The sequence below is a fragment of the Ailuropoda melanoleuca genome, chromosome 2 (genome assembly GCF_002007445.2).
Source record: "Ailuropoda melanoleuca isolate Jingjing chromosome 2, ASM200744v2, whole genome shotgun sequence".
NCBI classification, from domain to species: domain Eukaryota; kingdom Metazoa; phylum Chordata; class Mammalia; order Carnivora; family Ursidae; genus Ailuropoda; species Ailuropoda melanoleuca.
In genome coordinates, this window is record NC_048219.1 from 135486633 (window position 1) to 135506299 (window position 19667).

The window sequence follows — 19667 nt, forward strand, 5'->3', positions numbered from 1 at the left end:
GAGAAGCTGGGATATGGAGAATGAGCAGACTTACTAAGATGATGAAAGAAGGTTCTAGCAGCTGGCAAAGTTCTGAATGTCAGTGGCACTGAAGTGCAAGGGGAAACGTCCAGTCCTCGGGATTTTCTGGCCTCCTCTCTCCAGGTTATGGAGGAGTCAGGCAAGCAATGCAGACAGACACTATAGCAATGCTTCAATACTTGAAATGCAAAGATAAGAACGGGGCTTGATCACACAGAACAAGAGGGCTGTTCCTGGAACTGGGTGCAGAGCAGGACCAGTAGTAAGTCTTGATGCTGAGAGCCAAATACCCCGCCTGAGGACACCCTGTTCTGACTAGTCCCAGAGCTGGAAACAGGATTCAGCCTGCAGGACTCCTAGCTAACTTCCAGGACTAGTTTCATGGACGTGGGAGCAAGGAGGCAAGGATATCATTATGTGAGCTCTACCCAATGTGGGGTGTAGGCTTTATTGTTACCACTTGGGGTGGTAATTGGGGTGTAGGTTTTCAGTTACCACTCATTTGTTTCTACACAGTGTGTGCTCTCCTTTTTTGACTAGCCAGAAATCAGTGAAATGGTTGGCTTTGATTTTACAGCTCAGTTAAGTTTTGGGTCTATAATTTACTAGCTTTGGGACTTTAAACAACTTTTTAAACTCTCCGCCCAAATTCCTCATTGGTAAAATAAGCAAAATGATCATTATTTCACAGGATTGTTTAAAGATTAAGTGAAAAAACTACATTCAGATCTTGAAACATAATAAGTATGTACTAACTCAGCTGTCACCTTTTGTTTGTTTTACAGACAGATTATTTAAAAAATCTAGTTTAATTAGCCAATCTCTGAATAAAAAGAGTAGTTTCTTAAAATACCTTTCCCTTTTCTTCCTCATATGATTCATTTGAATTTCAGGGTTTTTAAAAAGATTTTATTTATTTATCTATTTCAGACAGAGAGAGAGAGTGGACGCACAGGTGCCTGAACAGGGGGAGGAACCAGGGGAGAGGGAGAGAATCTGAAGCAGACTCCAGGCCAAGTGCAGAGCCCAACATGAGGCTTGATTTCACGACCCTGAGATCATGACCTGAGCCAAAATTAAGAGACCTACACTTAATCAACTGAGCCACTCAGGCACCCCTGGGTTTAGTTTTGAGAGTGCCTCTTGCCAAAAAATGTCATCTTCCTTTTTAGAAATTTTGAACAAGGGATTACTCTAAACTTCAATTTTTTTTTTTTTTTTTTTTTTTTTTTACTCTCCTTTCTAAAAGTCTCAGTCACATTGGTGACTCAACGTGGAAAAAACTTCCATAGTTACTAGGAATGCAAGATAATGTAGACATTGTTGAGATTCCTACTTGCATTCTACCTGATAAGAAGAGTACCATTATACCTATTCATCTTCTGTTTCAGGAGAGGCTATCCACTCTAGGCCCTGAGCCTCCCTGCATGTCCTTGTTGGGTATGCCAAGAACGCAAGGCCCTGACTTGCTCTTTACTCAGGTAATTTCTCAGGGTTGCTTTTGCAAACGCAATCTTGAGGGATGAGACAGTGGCTCTGTCTGGGACAAAAAAGCAAGGTTGCTTACTGTTTGCTTTAAAAAGACAGGGTTCCCTGGGGTGCCTGGGTGGTTCAGTTGGTTAAGCATCCAACTCTTGATTTCAGCTCAGGTTATGATCTCAGGGCTGTGAGATGGAGCCCTGCATTGGGCTCTATGTGGGGTGTAGAGCCTGCTTAAGATTCTCTCTCTAAGGGTGCCCGGGTGGCTCGGCCGTTAAGCGTCTGCCTTCGACTTGGGTCATGATCCCGGGGTCCTGGGATCAAGCCCCGCATCAGGCTCCCTGCTCTATGGGAATCCTGCTTCTCCCTCTCACACTCCCCTTGCTTGTGTTCCCTCTCTCACTGTCTCTTTCCATCAAATAAATAAATAAAATCTTAAAAAAAAAAAAAGATTCTCTCCCTACCTCTTCCTCTCTGCCCCTCCCCTCCTTTAAAAAAAAAAGGACAGGGTTCCCTAAATTCAGTGCTCTTCAGCTGTGATGCTAATCCACTGTGTGTGTGCCATTCATTTATCCATGTGCCATGCCCTCATGAGACTTGGGGACAAGAGGGACCAACACAAACATGTTGAAGTTCATGTTGCTTCCAACGTCATGAGTAATAAAATCCTTTGTCTCTGACTTGGAGGTCTCATGTATCCTACTGGCGTCCATGAAATAGCAACAGATTAACTTCTTAAAAACATCCAGTCCCAGATCCATGAAAACTATCTGTGGGACAATTTACAAAGTTCTTAAGTATTCTGTTTTTAGTATAATGGAATTTCCAGTGGTATCTCTAGCTGGAACTGGGATTCTAAATAAATGTTCATCTCTGTTCGTGTCAGCAGGAAAGAAAAATAAGAAAAGGTGCAGGGAGTTTATAATTTTCCCAGATCCCTTTCAACTCTCATAAAAAGTGCTTGTTATATGTACAAGAGTAAGAAATATGTCCCATTCTCACCCTAAAATTACAGTTTGTTTTGCAAGATGCTTCCTTAGCTGACACTGCCTATTTTTGTCACAGTACCTGTGGCCAGCACTCTCCTTCCTATTTGCTCTTCCTCCAACGTCACTTTCTACAACTTGGCAACTTTTAATTTCCCGAATACCTCATTATGTTTTATGCTTCCTTATCACTTATACTTGTTCCTCAGCCCACCCTGTCTGGCTGAAAAATCCTATTCATCTTTCTAGATCTTGTAAAACATCAACTACTTTTCTGAAATCCAAGCAGACAATTGTTCATCTCTTGCTACAGAGCTTTGTCAAGTATATTCTTTACTTACAAACACATCCCAGTTCTGTGACCCCTTGTGCCTCTCTCCCCTATGCTCCCTGCACTCCTTGAGAAAAGTACCTGGGTCTTATCCAACTTTGCATTCAAGGAAGCAAGAATAATACCTGGCCTGTAGTAGTGCTTACTAAATATTTCCTGAACTAAACTAAAATTTTGTCCCAATACTAATCATAAGAAATCACTTTTAGGTAAAACAACTTTCATATTTTTTATCCTCCAACTCACTGATTAAAAATACTGACTTGGGTGAGTGCTTTCGGTATCACGTAACTTACCAGAGCACCACTGCTGAGCAGGATCATGAGAACAATAAAGCTTTCAAACCAACTGTGTTCAACTATTCTGTAGCAGGTTTTCCTGATGTTCCACCAGATTTTTCCTTTCCCTGACTCTGTGTCAACTTGGCAGCATGGGAACCTCCGCACACAACCTGAGAGGAGAGACAGGTATATGAAATATTGACATTCAGAATATAAAATGCTTATGCAAAGCCTTCCCTGTGATGTCCTTCAACCAACTGAATAATTTCTAACACTTACACTGCAGCTTTGAATAGATACAACTTGAATAGAGTCAACTAAAAATAACTTGTCAATTATTTCAAACTTAAAATGCATTCTGTACTTCCTTGATTTCTCATCAATCTTTTCCTAAGTGTTTAAACTACTAATTTTTTTTTCATTATTGCAGTCCTACTACTGTGCTGATACATGACAAACACTGAATGAATGAATTTTAAACTAAAATCTGAGGACAAAATGCTTTTCAAGACCTTCTTTGCTGATAAATTAATTTTCCTCGATGTGGATATCATCTACAGTTTTCTGATGCTTCCACTCTTAAAGAAAAAAAAAAAGCTCTTCACAAAGCTTAATTAAATTCTAGATAATATTAAGAAAACTGGTGGAAGTTTCTACAATTATGTTCTAAAGAAATAGATCTTGATTAGAAGAAGCAGGTAAAACTGTTTCAAGTAGTCTATGTTAAAAACAACTCTACCTTCGGAACTCTAGGTGTAAAAAAATGCTGCTATGGTAAACTGAGGAACATTTTATTTACAATTTTTTAGGTTTATTCATTCATTTCTCCATTAAACATTTATTGAGTGTCTTTTATATACTTAGCTGTGTATATAGTTTCCTCTCCTCGGGGGAATTACTTTTGGTTTTGGTTAGGTAGATAGATATAGACATAAATGACTGTAACTGGGGAAGGCAACTAAAATCACAAACATAAAGGGGTTATTTTGGTAGCATGGAAAAAGTCTACCTCACCTGGCTTGTTTGCTGAGGAGAGACTGGTAGAGGCTTTGTGGAAGAGCTGGAGCCTGAACTGAGTCAAAGTATCAGCCAAAAAGAGCATGGGTGGAATTCCAGGCCAAGAAGGAGCAAAATGTATTGTGCATAGGAATTATAAGCAGTTCAGAATTGTGATGAAAGCAAAGTGAACACAGGAGACATGGGTAAGAAATAGTCAGAGAAATTGGTCAGATTCTGGAAAGCATTCTCCCCTACATGAAGGAGTTTGGTCTATACCCTATAGATGTTGAGGAGTAAATGAAGGGTTGTTAGCAGAGAATGATATAAGATGCAATTTAAATAGATGTCTCCAACAGTTGAATGGAGGATAAATTGGAAAAGAAAGAAAAAGAGGGTGGACATGTAGAAAGATTCAGAGCCAGAAAACTATGTAGGATCCTGGTTCAGTAGCCTTAACAAGAGGGATAGGTCATGGCAACTCTGGTTAGGAACTAGAGCGATAATAGATTCAAGGCATGTTTGGCAGGTAAAATCAGCAGGATTTAATGACTTCCTGGATATGTAATATAAGAGAAAGGGAGGATCCCAGCACAGCTGAATGAATGTCAACAATGAAATGAAGAACACAGGTGCAAGAGCTACTTGGCAGGTAATGAGTTTGAGATGCTGGTGGGACTTCCAAATACAAGTATCCTGTAGCTATTTGGAGGTCTGAATCTGAAGCTCGGGGGGAAAGCCTGGGCTAGAAAATGAGAGTTTTTGAGGTCACACATATTTTAGGAACAAGAAAAGTTCTCACAGACAAGGGCCAATTTTGGAGCATTCAGTAAATGAACAGTAAATTAACAGTAAATTAAGAAACAGAATGCAATGGCATGCTGGAGCCAGCTCATATAGGCTCTTGATAATAAGTCATTGTTAAAATGTCAGGCATTTTTGAAACAAACGGCTGCATTTGTTGTTAAATGCAGCAATTATCAAAAGTTAAATTATAGGAACTTAAAGCTGTAACTTACTTTTGAAAAGACGATACATCCTAAAAACATACCCTGTTCTAATCATTTTACTATAATCTATGTTCTTGAGTACATTTCTGTCTTCTATCTGGGTCATGGAAAATTTGTCATACTATTGGACTATTGGCATCTCTTCCCAACTCCACATTTGGTGAAGTCGCATAGTAGTCTGAAATAAGCTATGGTAGGGATCTTTACACTACAAAATTATCAAATGCTATAAATCAGGGCTTGATGATTTTCTAGAGTAAACTTAACAAGTAATGGAGGGAGTGTTCATAAAATATATAAAACAGTAAAAGTGTCATATTTGTGGCCATGACACTGGGAGTAGCACAAAAATTTGAGGAAATATTCTTCCATTATTCAAATTCTATTATCTGAGATTTGCAAACATCATTGATGAATGAGTGAAGTTCTGACATATAGTTTCTTTGTCTCACTTTCACCTTACTAATCAACAGAAATGAAATTACCAACCAACCTTCAGGTTGAAACTATACTTGTTCATCAACTGCAATCATGATTATCTAGAAATGCAAAATTTTGATAAAATTTAATAAAAGCATTCTGTGAGAATCAATGAGCTATATAGAATGTGCAATAAGGAATATTACTTATATTATTATTTGTAAATCATGTACTACACATCCTTTATATCAATAAAATTTATGGTAAACTGATGTACGTACGCATACTGTCTTTTTCTTGGAGAACTGGTTGTTAAATGTCCACCTGTACGCCACTAGGACAGGTGGAATAAGAGAAAACTGTGAAGGAGAAGGAGACACAGTAGAAGTGGGAGAGATGTATAGGGGCTGCAGTAAAAAAAGTCAGGGAGTAAAAAGTTTCATAAAGGGTTGGTGAACAGAACCATGACCAAGAAAGACCCAGAAACATAATGACTGAAATTTCAAAAGTTAAACTGCAAAAATTAAAGTTGACTTAAAAAAAAAAAACAACCACAATTACTTTGAAGAAGAGGAAGAACTGAAAAAGGAGGAACTACAATTAATTGATCTCTTAAAAATTTTCCTTTCAGAACTACTGTGTACTGTTAGTGGGGATATAAACTGGTGCAGCCTCTGTAGAAAACAGTAAGGAGGTTCCTCAAAAAGTTAAAAATAAATACCATATGATCCAGTAATTCCACTACTGGGTACTTACCAAAGAAAATGAAAACACTAATTTGAAAAGATATATGCACCCCTATGTTTATTGCAGCATTATTTACAATAGCCAAGTCCATTGATAGACGAATGGATAAAGAAGATATGGTACATATACACCATGGGTTCTTACTGTACCATGAAAAACAATGAGATCTCGCCGTTCGTGACCATATGGATAGACCTAGAGGGTACTCTGCTAAGTGAAATAGAGAAAAACAAATACCACAAGATTTCACTTACACGTATAATCTAAAAACAAAACGAATAAATAAACATACAAAAAGCAGAAAAAGACCCATAAATACAGAGAACAAACTGATGGTTGCCAATGCTGGGGAATGAGGGAATGGGCAAAACGAAGGGAAGTGGGAGGTACAGGCTTCCTTATGAACTAGTCACAAGGCACAGGGAATACAGTCAATGCTCTCACACTCAAGAGCACTGTGTGGTGACAGATGGTAGCTACACTTGGGGTGAGCACAGCATAACATATAGACTAGTTGAATTACTATGTTGTACGCCTGAAATTAATATAACATTTTGTGTCAACTACACTTCAATAAAAAGAAATCACTGAAAAAATTTTTTCTTCCAATTAGAGGGAAGGTAAAAAGGTAGGAGAGCACTTTTTAGATACTTGTTTCAGAGGTTTGCAAGGTAGGCATTTTTAAAAATAATTTCCTTTTTATAAAGCAAGATATTTAATTTAGAAATATTGAGCCTATCAAGTAATAACTTCAGAGAATCATAGAGCGTATGCCCTGAAACACAGAACCAGAATTCTTTTGACCTATACTGTTTAGGTAGTGTCTTATCATGGTTTCTTTCATGATTCTAAAATGAAATTAGTTTATTGATCCAGGTAATATGAGGTATATCTGGCACTTTAATTTCCAGCACTATAGAAATGTAGCAAGCTATGTTCCCCACCGCCCTCCACCCCACCAAAATCTCTGATTTTTTGCTATTGTGTGTATTTTGTGTTCCTGTCCTTTCTCTCTGGAAGCTTTTAAGCTCTCAGAATGCTAAAACTGCGTCAGTTATGCCCTTTCTTTATGCTCATGGTACTCTACATACATAGTTTAATGGGTCATGTATAGTTGACTTAAAAGACAAAATTCCTCCACCCCAAATAGTTCTAAAATAATCCACGCATTAGTAATGATATGAAAGGTCACATCTCTGCAAATTCTAGAATTTACAAAAAGATTGGATGGGGGAAAAAAAAACCCAGACTGAATAGAAAATATACATATGCCTTCATTTAACCAATGTTAAATTATAGTTAACACGACCTCAGATCTGAATGAATTTACCTTCACTGTATTTAAAACAATTACCTTACATCTCAAATGTATTTAATAAAGTTAGAATATTTTATAAAATGATGTGGGAAAATAGTAAAAAGGTAGGGCCAAAAATGGACTCTGAGATCATCCCTCCCTGGGTGAAAGAAAACATCAGAAGGAGTGAAAAAATTTAAGATGGAATTATTTTTTATATTAATTTAATGTTTGAGACTTTAGAATTTATCTCAATATAAAAACAAATATCTTGTGGAGAACAGAATCTATCTGCCTCAAGTATAATTACCAGAGGAGAGTTTCCCTTTAAGATTTTACTATCCAAGATTTATTTGTGTCAGTCTTAAAACTGAAGAGAAATATTATTCATAGGATTGAGGTAAGAAAAGGGACCATATATTCTAATTAGAAAAGTAAACTTTTTATCTAAGATGAAGGTTGATAAATATTGCCCTCAGGATTTATCACACCTCAGAGAGTTTCTCACTCTTATTTTGAGGCAGGAGTGTTCGACCGCCTGTCTGGCTTTTATGCAAAGGCATATCCTAAGAGATTTCCAACCTAGCTGGTTAGCAATGTTATCACACCTTCTTTTTTAAAGGGACTATTAATTAAATGTAAACATAACAGAGAACATCTCAAACATTTTAATGGGTCCTCCTGGGTAAAGGCTATTTCTTTTGGATGGTTTCATTAATTTGTTCTCATGATGCATTTCATAAAGTCTATACTGGGTTTCATCATGTTAAACCAGTGCTCCCTGCCCCCACCCCACAAAAAAACTAACCAACATCAACCTCTTCCAAGACAAACTACCTATTAATAAAAATATAATAGCATAATCAGTATAATTAATGTAAAAATTGATTAGGAAAAAATGAGTCTTTTTATAACTTCTTAAAAATTTCTAAATCCTCTAAAACAAGTGTTTTGTCCACATTTTCTTTAAAAAAAGACAGAAGTAGGCACAAGTGAGTTGTTATTGTTTTCTTAAAGTTAGAAATAGCTATTAGTTATTTTACAGGAAGTTGAATTCAGAATATTTTTTGGGGGAAGTTGAGTTGGTTCCTTCTACCAAATTAACAGAAAATACATTATTTTATGGAAAAGAGGGTATCCTTCTCATACCCTAATCCTGATTTTCTAATTTACTAATTGTATAATCCAAAAGGAGTATAATAATGTAAAACCAAGCAGAATCAGAGTTCTGTCACGTCAGGTTGCCATGACATGCAGAAGTAAGGCCAGTGAAGAGCAGTGGCAGATCTAGAGAAGGAGCCTGGCATCTTGAATTATGAAGATCATGGAACAGAAGTAAGGAAAGGCCTGGCATAAGAGGGAGGAGGAAAAGATGAGGAATATGATGAAAACTCATAAAGTGATAGTTATGAATTTGAAAAGGATTAATGGATGTGAGACAATGAACAACAAATCATTTTGGCATTCATCTTCAGTGAAAACACAACTCATCTGATATAACTCTCACACTTCCTATGATTTTTCTGCTGCCTTTCAGGTATTAAAATCTCTGGAGGCCAAGCGCTGCTCTAAACTGGCACTGGTTCTAGCTCAGCTCTTGTAGACCTATCACAAACTGGTAAGAGTCATTTCCAATGTAAGTGAATGAGTTCTCATTTTCCCATCCTGACAAGCCCAATTATTTTGAAGTCTTTATGTGGAAGACATTGCCACAAGTTTCTGAGGCCCCAAACTTGGAGTCGTCGTTGACTCTTCTTTCATATTTTCACATTGGACCTGACATCCAATCCATCAACAAATTCCTTTAGCTTTAACTTAAAAATATACTCAGAATCTCTTACTTCTGCCTGGATTACTGCAGAAACATCCAAGAAGTCTCCCAGCACCTGTCCTTGCTATCCACCCATTTACTCTTAGGATGATATGTCGTGAGACTTTTAATGTCCTTCAAAGCTTTTATGTTCCGGCCTCTACTATGTTCAGGACCTCAACTTCTACCATTCTTCCCATCTCTCAATCTGTTCAGTTCATACTGGCCCCTTGACTTTCCTTAAATACTGTGCATATCCCCACCTCAGGGCATGTGCCTTCACTACTCTGCCTAAAATACTCTTCCTTCACACATTTGCATGGCCCACTTCAATTTTCTTCAGGTCTCTGATCAAATGCTACCTTTTTGGAGAGGCCTTCTTGGCCACTCTATTTATAAGATAGTAGGTTCCTACCCTTCAACTATTATATTCTCCTTTCCTTTTCATTCTCCATTGCATGAATCACTTATCTGGCCTACTAAATATTTATATGTGTATTTGGGCAAGGGATAGTGTTTTTTTTCATTGTTCTATCTCTCTCTAGTGCTCAGGTCTGGTCTTGAAATGCAGAAGGTGTTTAACCGATTATTTGTTGATTGGATGAAAGAATGATTAAGTGGATAAATGGTGAGAGGTTCAGAAAATTGGCTGTCCTGCTTGATTTATCAGGCTGAGCCTCTTGCCCAGCAGGTCCAGTGAGTATAAAGTTTCCAGTGGAGCACAGATGCTCGAAGTGATGGGACTCACAGATACGTGTTTCTTCATAAATTTTGTCTTTTTTTCCAAAAAAATATGTATTTGTTTATTTAAATTTTTATTGAGGTAGAGCATACATTTAGTATAGTATACCAGCTATAAATATATAGATTGATATATTCATATAATAGCCACGTAGATCATGATACAACATTTTAGGCACCCAGAAAGCAACCCCATGTCCTTTCCCAACCTGTACCCTCTAGAAGTAGCTACTAGCCTGACTTCTGTCTTTGTAGGTTGATTTTGCCCATTCTTCCTCCATATCTCCAGCTTTACTGAGGTATAGCTGACAATTAAAAATTGTATATATTTTAGGTATGCAAATTGATAATTTGATATTAAGTATCCATTGTAAAATAATCACCACAATCAAGCTAATTAACATAGCCTGTCTTCTCATATAGTTACCAATTTCTTCCTTGTGTGTGTGTGTGTGTGTGTGTGTGTGTGTGAGAGAACATTTGAGATCTACCCCCTAGCAGATCTCAAGTATACGATACAGTATTGTTAAGCATAGTCACATTGGTGTGCACTAGCTCTCCAGAATGTATTTACCTTGTGTGATTGAAACTTTGGCCCTCAGTAAATTTTCAGCAGTCGAGGCCACACACATCTGAAAATGTGTTTTTATAATATCTCCTATCCACTGAACTTAATTTAGAAGTTATGCATAGCCTCAAAGGAATCACAGAAGTATTCTCATTAGTGCTTTATAGGACTAAGATAAATTTTTTATGTAGTTTAATCTCAATAAAATAGCACCTGCAAACTGAAATAGCTCAGCATTAATGTTTTCTGCAGAAGGTTTAAGTTTTTCTAAAGCCCCTTTCTAACTTGAAGCCACTATCTGCTGACAAACCCAACTTTTTTCTAGTTATCCTAGAATTTTAAGTTGGGGTCGTTCATTAAATGTGTAGATGAAATCTTGGTAGCATTTGTACAAATTTAATGGTGCTAATCAATTTATTGAGAAATAGGCAACACCTAATAAAATTCTTAAATGCCTTTAATATGAACATTTCTAAAGGAAACTATGTGTTTCGCTCATGGTATTAATTTCAGCAAACACAAAATTTCTATCAATTGGGTATCATACTTGCTTGCTTCTCATATACAATGGCATTTCACTTGTATTTAAAGAAAGTTCAGGCATCTATTGTAGTTTGGAGATCTTTATTTGACAGGTATTTTGTTTACTGCATGGGTGCTAGAGGAAGCTGGTTGAGAAAAATTATAGAGGATGAACGCAAGTCAATGATTTCTACAAAAAATACTGATCCTGAGAGTAATAGATTGTATGTCATTAGCGTTAACATTATGCTATCATAGCTTCTCCATAGAATTGTTAACAAAATATTTTTAAAAATAAAAAAAGGAAAAGAAGAATACTAAGAACCGTGATAATTAATTTGTGCTATCTCATTTAATCTCCTTGATATCCCTATGATTCAGATGTGGTGGTTATACCTATTTTACAGATGAGACATCTGAGATATAAGATTTTAAAAGGCCTCAGAGAGTTAGCAGTAGACCAATTAGAACTCATGTTTATCAGGCGTCAAAGCTTGTGGTCTATATTACTGTATTATACTGCAACTCTAGTACAGGTTTGTGTTTTTGCTTGAATGACACCATATTTGATTAGAAAATACTGGGGCGCCTGGGTGGCACAGCGGTTAAGCGTCTGCCTTCTGCTCAGGGCGTGATCCCAGCGTTATGGGATCGAGCCCCACATCAGGCTCTTCCGCTATGAGCCTGCTTCTTCCTCTCCCACTCCCCCTGCTTGTGTTCCCTCTCTAGCTGGCTGTCTCTATCTCTGTCAAATAAATAAATAAAATCTTTAAAAAACAAACAAAAAACCCCTCCCAAAAAACCAAAAAAAAAAAAATGAAACAAAAATACTGTATATTTCCATAGGTCAAGTTCAAAGTCATTACTTGGAATGAAATCCCTGAAACATTCCAGGAGAAGTAAGTTCAGTAAGTCAGGAAATGAAAAGGAATCAAAGGAGGTACTGTTGGAAAAGAATAGACTGAAGTACAAAGGGCTTTACATGCTTTGCTAAGGACTTGGGGTTTTATCCTATAGACCAATGGTTCTCAGCTTCTAGTGTGCATCGGAATACCTGCGAGGGTGCAGGCACTGTCCCCAGAGTTTCTGATCAACTTATGGTTTCTGTGATCAATGTGGGGCTAGAAAGGAAGAAGTCAGGGCTGACTCAGTCTTTAGCTTGAGAGACAGGATAGATCATGATGTCACTAAATGAGATAAAGACCAGAAGAATCTATGGATTTTATGGGGGAGAACTCACTAAAGTTCGTTTTAAATTTATTATTCTTGACAAGTTTAAAGGCAACCAGTGGAGATGACCAATGGGGAATTATAGGCATATGTGGAATTCAAGTGTGAGGTTGGGGATAAAGATAATGATTTAAGAGTCAACACAGAAATAGATGTCTGAGCTATAGACATGGGTATAAGATAAAGCCCCAAATACCAACAAATAGATGGCTAACCATCGTCCTGATTTTTCTCTTACCATCTGTAAAACAGGCCTCCGGCTCATCTGAATTTACAGGTTCAGCCTCAGCTTCTTCTCCTTCTCCGGGCACAGGGTTATCAACTGTGCTGCACTCAGAGGAACTCGACCGGTTCAATCTCTAAAAAGAAATTCACCACCCCACCAGACAGTTCATTTAGGAGTCATTAAAATCTCATTTGAAGCCATATTTAATAATCAAAGTCATGCAAAGTGTTATGAGGAAAGATAACAGAATGATGGCCATAAAACATATAAACACATATTGAGGTCCGGTAACCTTATAATACACCTATGCTTGATCTTTCTATCTACACATCCTGTGAAAAATAAGTTTTATTATTTTTAGTTTGCTAACAAGCAACTATTTAGACAATTAGCATAAGGTATTTTTTTGTAAACTATAACTTTTGCAAAGTATTGGCCATATTTTTATTGTTTTATGTTTAATACAAATTTGTGTACACCAATAATTATTATATTCAGACAACAAGACCCTAGTAGAAATAATTCAAGTGCCAAATTGTCAATGCCTGATAATTGAAAGATCATTATCTGACAGTTGGCAGAAAAGCTCGTTGATACTTAAAATTTAAAAAAAAAAGAAAGAAATTAGTGAAAAATGAAATCCAAACATATTTCTTTTATTATCTCTTGGATTTAAGGACATGTACCAGGATGATATAGATAGAAGGCTTTTTATCAAGACAAAAAACGTCAAATATTATATTATGAGTCAAAATGCCAAAGACCATAGTAATTATTTCATCCAACATCACCTATTTTAGTATGAAATTTCAGGATATAGTTCAAAAGATCACAAAGTATTATTTATACTGTCAAGAAACAGTGGTTACCAAAGTGAGCACCACATGCAAACTCTGAAACAAATACTCAATGGAATTAAACATGGCAAACTCACACATGACAGGAATGAATTCATTGTTATTATGATCATATAATTGATCATAACACAAATTTTTCCGGCCCAGAAATTTATGATCAAACATGATGTTTACAAACATACACATACACAGAAATTTTTAGAAAAAATACATACAGCAATTGTAGCAAAACTCTGTCAATTTTTCCTAATATTGCTTTATAAGGGGGAGAGCAGCACATCAATGGAAGAGTTCATTTTTCATTCTCATTTGCTAAACAACATGTGAATATTGAACTAGCAGTTATTATAGTACATGCTTCCCTTAAGTTTACAGCTTTACTACGTTTTTAGAATATTTCCATAAATACAAGTGCTAAAAGTAAGGAAATACTCATTTCCATTAAATTGATTCCTTAATCTATTAATTTGCATTAATATCATTGGCCTAATCTGAAATATTAATTTTTAGAGATTTACTGGGAAGCTAAAAGTGTCGTTTATGGGTAACACATTCTCAGTGCTATTATTATCACACATTATTCAACATCAGTAAAAAAGGCATTGATACATTATCATATATAAGGAATGATGTAAACAAAGTTCTTTTATAATGAGAGTAAAGAATCATGAATACTCTAATACTTATAATCTATTGGCATAGGGGCATTATTCCTGCTGTCAAAGAGTTTAAAATACTATCAGTTATGAACAGTATCGCTATGAAATTTCATTTAAAAAGCAGACTTAGGGGCGCCTGGGCGGCTCAGTCGTTAAGCGTCTGCCTTTGGCCCAGGGCGTGATTCCGGCATTCCGGTATCGAGCCCTGCATCAGGCTCCTCCGCTGGGAGCCTGCTTCTTCCTCTCCCACTCCACCTGCTTGTGTTCCCTCTCTCGCTGACTGTCTCTCTGTCAAATAAATAAAGTCTTAAAAATAAAATAAAATAAAAAATAAAAAAATAAAAAGCAGACTTAAATTGATTGAATTCATCTAAAATAACTTTAAAGGAAATAGAAATTAATTACAAGACTGAATATATTTAAGGTTTTAAAATATACATTACTCCAAAAAACAATGGGGAAATGTACAATTACTAATATGCCCTACTGTGACAATTACCACAAAAACTAATTTTAAGTATGGTATCTAAAAGACTACAGGAGTGCCTGGGTGGCTCAGCTATTAAGCGTCTGCCTTTGGCTCAGGACATGATCCCAGGGTCCTGGGACTGAGCCCCACATTGGGGTCCCTGCTTGGCGGGAAGCCTGCTTTCCCTCTCACACTCCCCTTCCTTGTGTTCCCTCTCTCACTGTCTCTGTCAAATAAGTAAATAAAATCTTTTAAAAAAAAAAAAGACTAAAATTATTTGATGCCCTCAATTCTTGACTTCTCACCTTCATGTGGACTGTCACCACGGAATTGAAAGACAAGGTACTATGATGCTGTGGAGATGAGACCCAATCCCTCAAATGTAAAAATGGATTATTGCCCTGGATTTTGAGACAAAGCAGTGGGAGAAACAGCTGACAGAAAGACAAAACACTTTCCTGCTAGTAGCCAAAATACTGACAACTAGCAAATAGTTCTCATGGCTTTCTCTAAGGTGGCAACAATTTTAAAATAAAATAATTCTAATTTGCAGATGCCTACTCGGGCTAAATTAATGAAAACATCTTCAACCTCAGTATTTGGTTTTCTTACTAAGCATTAACAAAGAAGCTATGCCAAGTTAATTTATAAGCAAATAAAAATGTGATGATTTTATGAACTGTATCTTGTCATTTCTGAAACCTTTTATTTTTATAGTTTCACGGCAATTTTTTGTTAATTACATTCAGAATTTGGCTCAAATTTTATGTCATAAATGACAGTTATTCAAGATTATTCCTCATCAGAACAGACATTACCAAAATATTTAATATGAACTATAGTTTGTAACATGAGCCAGTTGCTATGGCTTTATAGAAATTCAAATTAAAATGTTTTTAGGAATTTTGTGTTTTCCTGGGAATGCATGAAGTATTCACAAAGTAGCTCTTTTAGTACTGTATATAATGTTAAACATTTATGTGCATGCCCTAGTGATGTAGACAGTTTAGCTCTAATCTACTCAGCCTTTAAATTTAATACTTACTAAAGTGGAAGTTTCTTCAAATAGAAAGGCTAGCATCTATGATAAAAACTTTCTCTTAAAGGGAAATACATTTTATTCTCATAGCAAGTGTTGCTATATTTAACAACCAATTTTTTTTTATTTTCTTGTAGTATACAGAGACGATCATGTCAATCATTTGAATCATTATGTAATCAATTATATGATTATTTTCATATCTATAAACTCAATCATTTGTAATTTAGTTTCCTTTCTTGTAATTTTGGAAATAGAATAATTACTATAGTACACTAAGTACTATAGTACACTAAGACCAGTGAAATAAATACTTTAGTGTAAAAAATTTCCCTTTCGATATTATGCTGTTTTGTGATTTTTGCCTGGATTTTATTTTTAATAAAAAGTGAAATATACTTTTTGTATATTACTTTTGTCTATTCCTTTTTTGCATGGAAACAAAGATAATTTTTTTTTTACCTTTGACAGCCTACATGTACAGGCTGTATAAACACAGGATCATAGACGTAAACTCATTAGCATTAGGAATAGGAATATGCTATAGACAGCATTCCTGCCTTTTTATTGAATAATATGGTATTGTCTATAGGTACTTTCTAAAATTTTGTCTTTCTTTTCTTTAGGCAAAATCTATATACTTGCCTCAAAAATTTTATTTTATTTTATTTATTTATTTATTTATTTTATTTTATTATCATATTATGTTAGTCACCATACAGTACATCCCCGGATTCCGATGCAAAGCTCGATGCTTCATTAGTTGCGTATAACACCCAGTGCACCATGCAATACGTGCCCTCCTTACTACCCATCACCAGTCTATCCCATTCCCCCACCCCCTCCCCTCTGAAGTCTTCAGTTTGCTTCTCATAGTCCATAGTCTCTCATGTTTCATTCCCCCTTCTGATTACCCCCCCTTTCTTTATCCCTTTCTTCCCCTACCGATCATCCTAGTTCTTATGTTCCATAGATGAGAGAAACCATATGATAATTGTCTTTCTCTGCTTGACTTATTTCACTTAGCATTATCTCCTCCAGTGCCGTCCATGTTGCAGCAAATGTTGCTTCAAAAATTTTAAATGTACAATAATATATGGTAAAAGACAAAAGTCCTTTCCACTCACACCCTGATTCAATCACCTTGAGGTACCTACTATGTACAAAGTGTGTATGTATGCGTATACACACACACACACACACATCTTTCCATATTCTTCAATGTGCATCCATAAAACACTGAAGTAGTTTTGAAACATTCTAATTTTGATTGTAAATGACAGCTATCTAAGAAGCCCCTTTCAAATACTGAAAATATGATCAGGTTAAGATGGTGCAGTATAGGACCCTATACTTGCTTTGTCCCTTGAACATAGCTAGATAAATATCAAACCATTCTGAACACCCAGGAATTTGATATGAGGACTGAGAGAACAAACTGCACAACTAGAGGGAGAGAGAAGACCACAATGTGGAAGGTAGAAGGTATGGAGATGTGATTTGGGGGAGAGAAGGATCACGGGTGCTACAGAGGGGAGGGAGCCCTGATCACAGAGAGCAGAGAGAAAGAGAGAGAGAGAGAGAGAGAGAGAGTAGTGCACAGGGGACTGTACAAGAGAAACACTTCCTCAAAACCAGTGACTGGGAAAACAAGAGGGGTTAACGATTGTGAGTTTTTACAAGCAGTGGAGCTCAAAAGTAAAGTTTTAGAAGTCCTCACTGTGGGGCGCCTGGGTGGCACAGCGGTTAAGCGTCTGCCTTCGGCTCAGGGCGTGATCCTGGCGTTATGGGATCGAGCACAACATCAGGCTCCTCTGCTATGAGCCTGCTTCTTCCTCTCCCACTCCCCCTGCTTGTGTTCCCTCTCTCGCTGGCTGTCTCTATCTCTGTGAAATAAATAAATGAAATCTTTAAAAAAAAAAAAAAAAGTCCTCACTGTGGTCAGTGTGGAGTCTAGTGGGCACAGCAGTGCTCCCGTGGAGAAGGAGGACAGGGGCCTGGGAGCATATTGTGTGATTTTTGGTTCCCCAGGGTTGCACTGGGAGAGAGAATTTCCCCTTCTTGGTGTGCATCTGGGGAATGTGGTATGACCTCTCAGGGGAAAAAAGAGCCCATAGGTGTCATTGTGCTCCCATTCCTTAGCATAAGGGCAGAGACACCTGCTGAGGGCAGCTAACCTGGGAGTCTGGCTTTTTGCTGTGCTTTACTCTAAACTCCAGTCTCCTGTGTGTTGGTGCAACTGCCCCTCTGAGACAAACTGGCACCAGCCCCAGCATGGCAAGAGCATTCCCCAGAGGACCAGAGCAGGTCTGTGCTACACCAGGTCCCTAAAGTTTGGAGTTTTGAAACTCAGCCAAAGTGTTTGAGATAAAACACAGATGCACTGCACTGCTGAGAGGAAAGACAGCCTGGTACAGACAGTGGGAGGGCAGGGATCTGAGGGAAGCCTAGGACACATGAGGGGAGATTGTTCACTCTTCTGTGAGGGCTTCCAGCACAGTGGTGGGCATGAAGTCCCCTCTGCAGGATGAGGGAAAGGGACGGTGCCATTTTCTGCCCCTGCCCATCAGTATGCACTGACTTCAGGGACCAAAACAGCACCAACAGTGGAGGCCTGAACCACTTACATCAACCACTACTCCCTTCTGCTCTGCAGGTGCTTTTTTACTAGGGTTAAGTGTGCCTGAGAACCACAGTGGGCCCCTCTCCCAGAAGACCAGAATAAACCCCTGTATGCACCAAGTCTACTGACAATAGAGTGCTGCAAAGCTTCGGCTCTAGTGGAAAGAGGATCTGGTCTCTTTTAACAAGCAGACCAGAGCACACCAATTTAAAATTTGCCACACACTGGACAAGATCCAAACACACCCCATTGCAGGCAGGAAGTAACTCTGCAGAAGACTGACCTGAGGGAAAGAACAGCCAAAACACAGCAGCAGAGTGCACACAGCATACAATAGAAACACTTCCTAAAGTGCCAGGCCCTGGACAGCATATGATCTCTTTTTCATAAAACCATTACTCTCAGGAGCAGGAAACATAACAGGCTTTCCCAATACATGAAGAAGACAGAAACCTAGACAAAGTGCCAAGATAGAGGAATTCATCCCAAAAGAAAAAACAAGAAAAGGTCACGCCAGGGATCTAACTGAAACAGATATAAGTAATATGCCTGATACAGATTTTAAAACAACAATCATAAGGACATTAGCTGGGTTTGAGAAAAGCATAGAAGACATCAGAGAGTCCCTTACTGCAGATATAAAAGACCTAAAAACTAGTCAGGCCAAAATTAAAAAAAAAAAAATGTTATAACTGAGATGCAAACCAACTTGATGTAATGATGACAAGGATGGAAGAATCAGAGGAACAAATAAGTGATTCAGAAAATAAAATTATTGAAAAAAATTATTGAAACAAGTATTGAAAATAATGCAGCTGAAAAGAGGGAAAGAAAATATTGGATCATGAAGATAGACTTGGGGAACTCAGTGACTCCATAAAGCATAATAACATTCACATCATAGGAGTCCAGAAGAAAAAGGGGGGGGGGGGAAGGGAGAAGGTTTATTTGAGCAAATTTTAGCTGAAAACTTCCCTACTCTGGGTAAGGAAACAGACATCAAATGCAGGAGGCACAGAGAACTCGCATCAAAATCAACGAAAGCAGGCCAACACTAAGACATATCATAGTAAAATTTAGAAATACCGAGATAAGAAAAAAGTCCTAAAAGGAGCAATGGAAACGAAATCCCTAATTCATAAGGGAAGACAAATAAGTTTAGCAGCAGACCTAATCACAGAAACTTGGTAGGCCAGAAGAAAGCAGCATGATAGATTCAATGTGCTGAATGGAAAAAATATGCAGCCAAAAATACTTTATCCAGCAAGGCTATCACGCAGAATAGAAAAAGAGATAGTTTCCCAGATAAACAAAAATTAAAGGAGTTTGTGATCACTAAACCAGCCCCACAAAAA

The 19667-nt window shown here is 37.3% G+C and overlaps 1 protein-coding gene across 1 annotated transcript in view; it reads right to left on the bottom strand.

The window, feature by feature from the left end:
• Positions 1-19667, bottom strand: part of SCN9A (sodium voltage-gated channel alpha subunit 9) — a 172465-nt gene that overhangs the window by 26866 nt on the left and 125932 nt on the right. Inside the window, 2 exon segments of the mRNA XM_034654677.1 lie at positions 3114-3268; positions 12678-12798. Coding sequence (XP_034510568.1) covers positions 3114-3268; positions 12678-12798 — 276 coding nt within the window.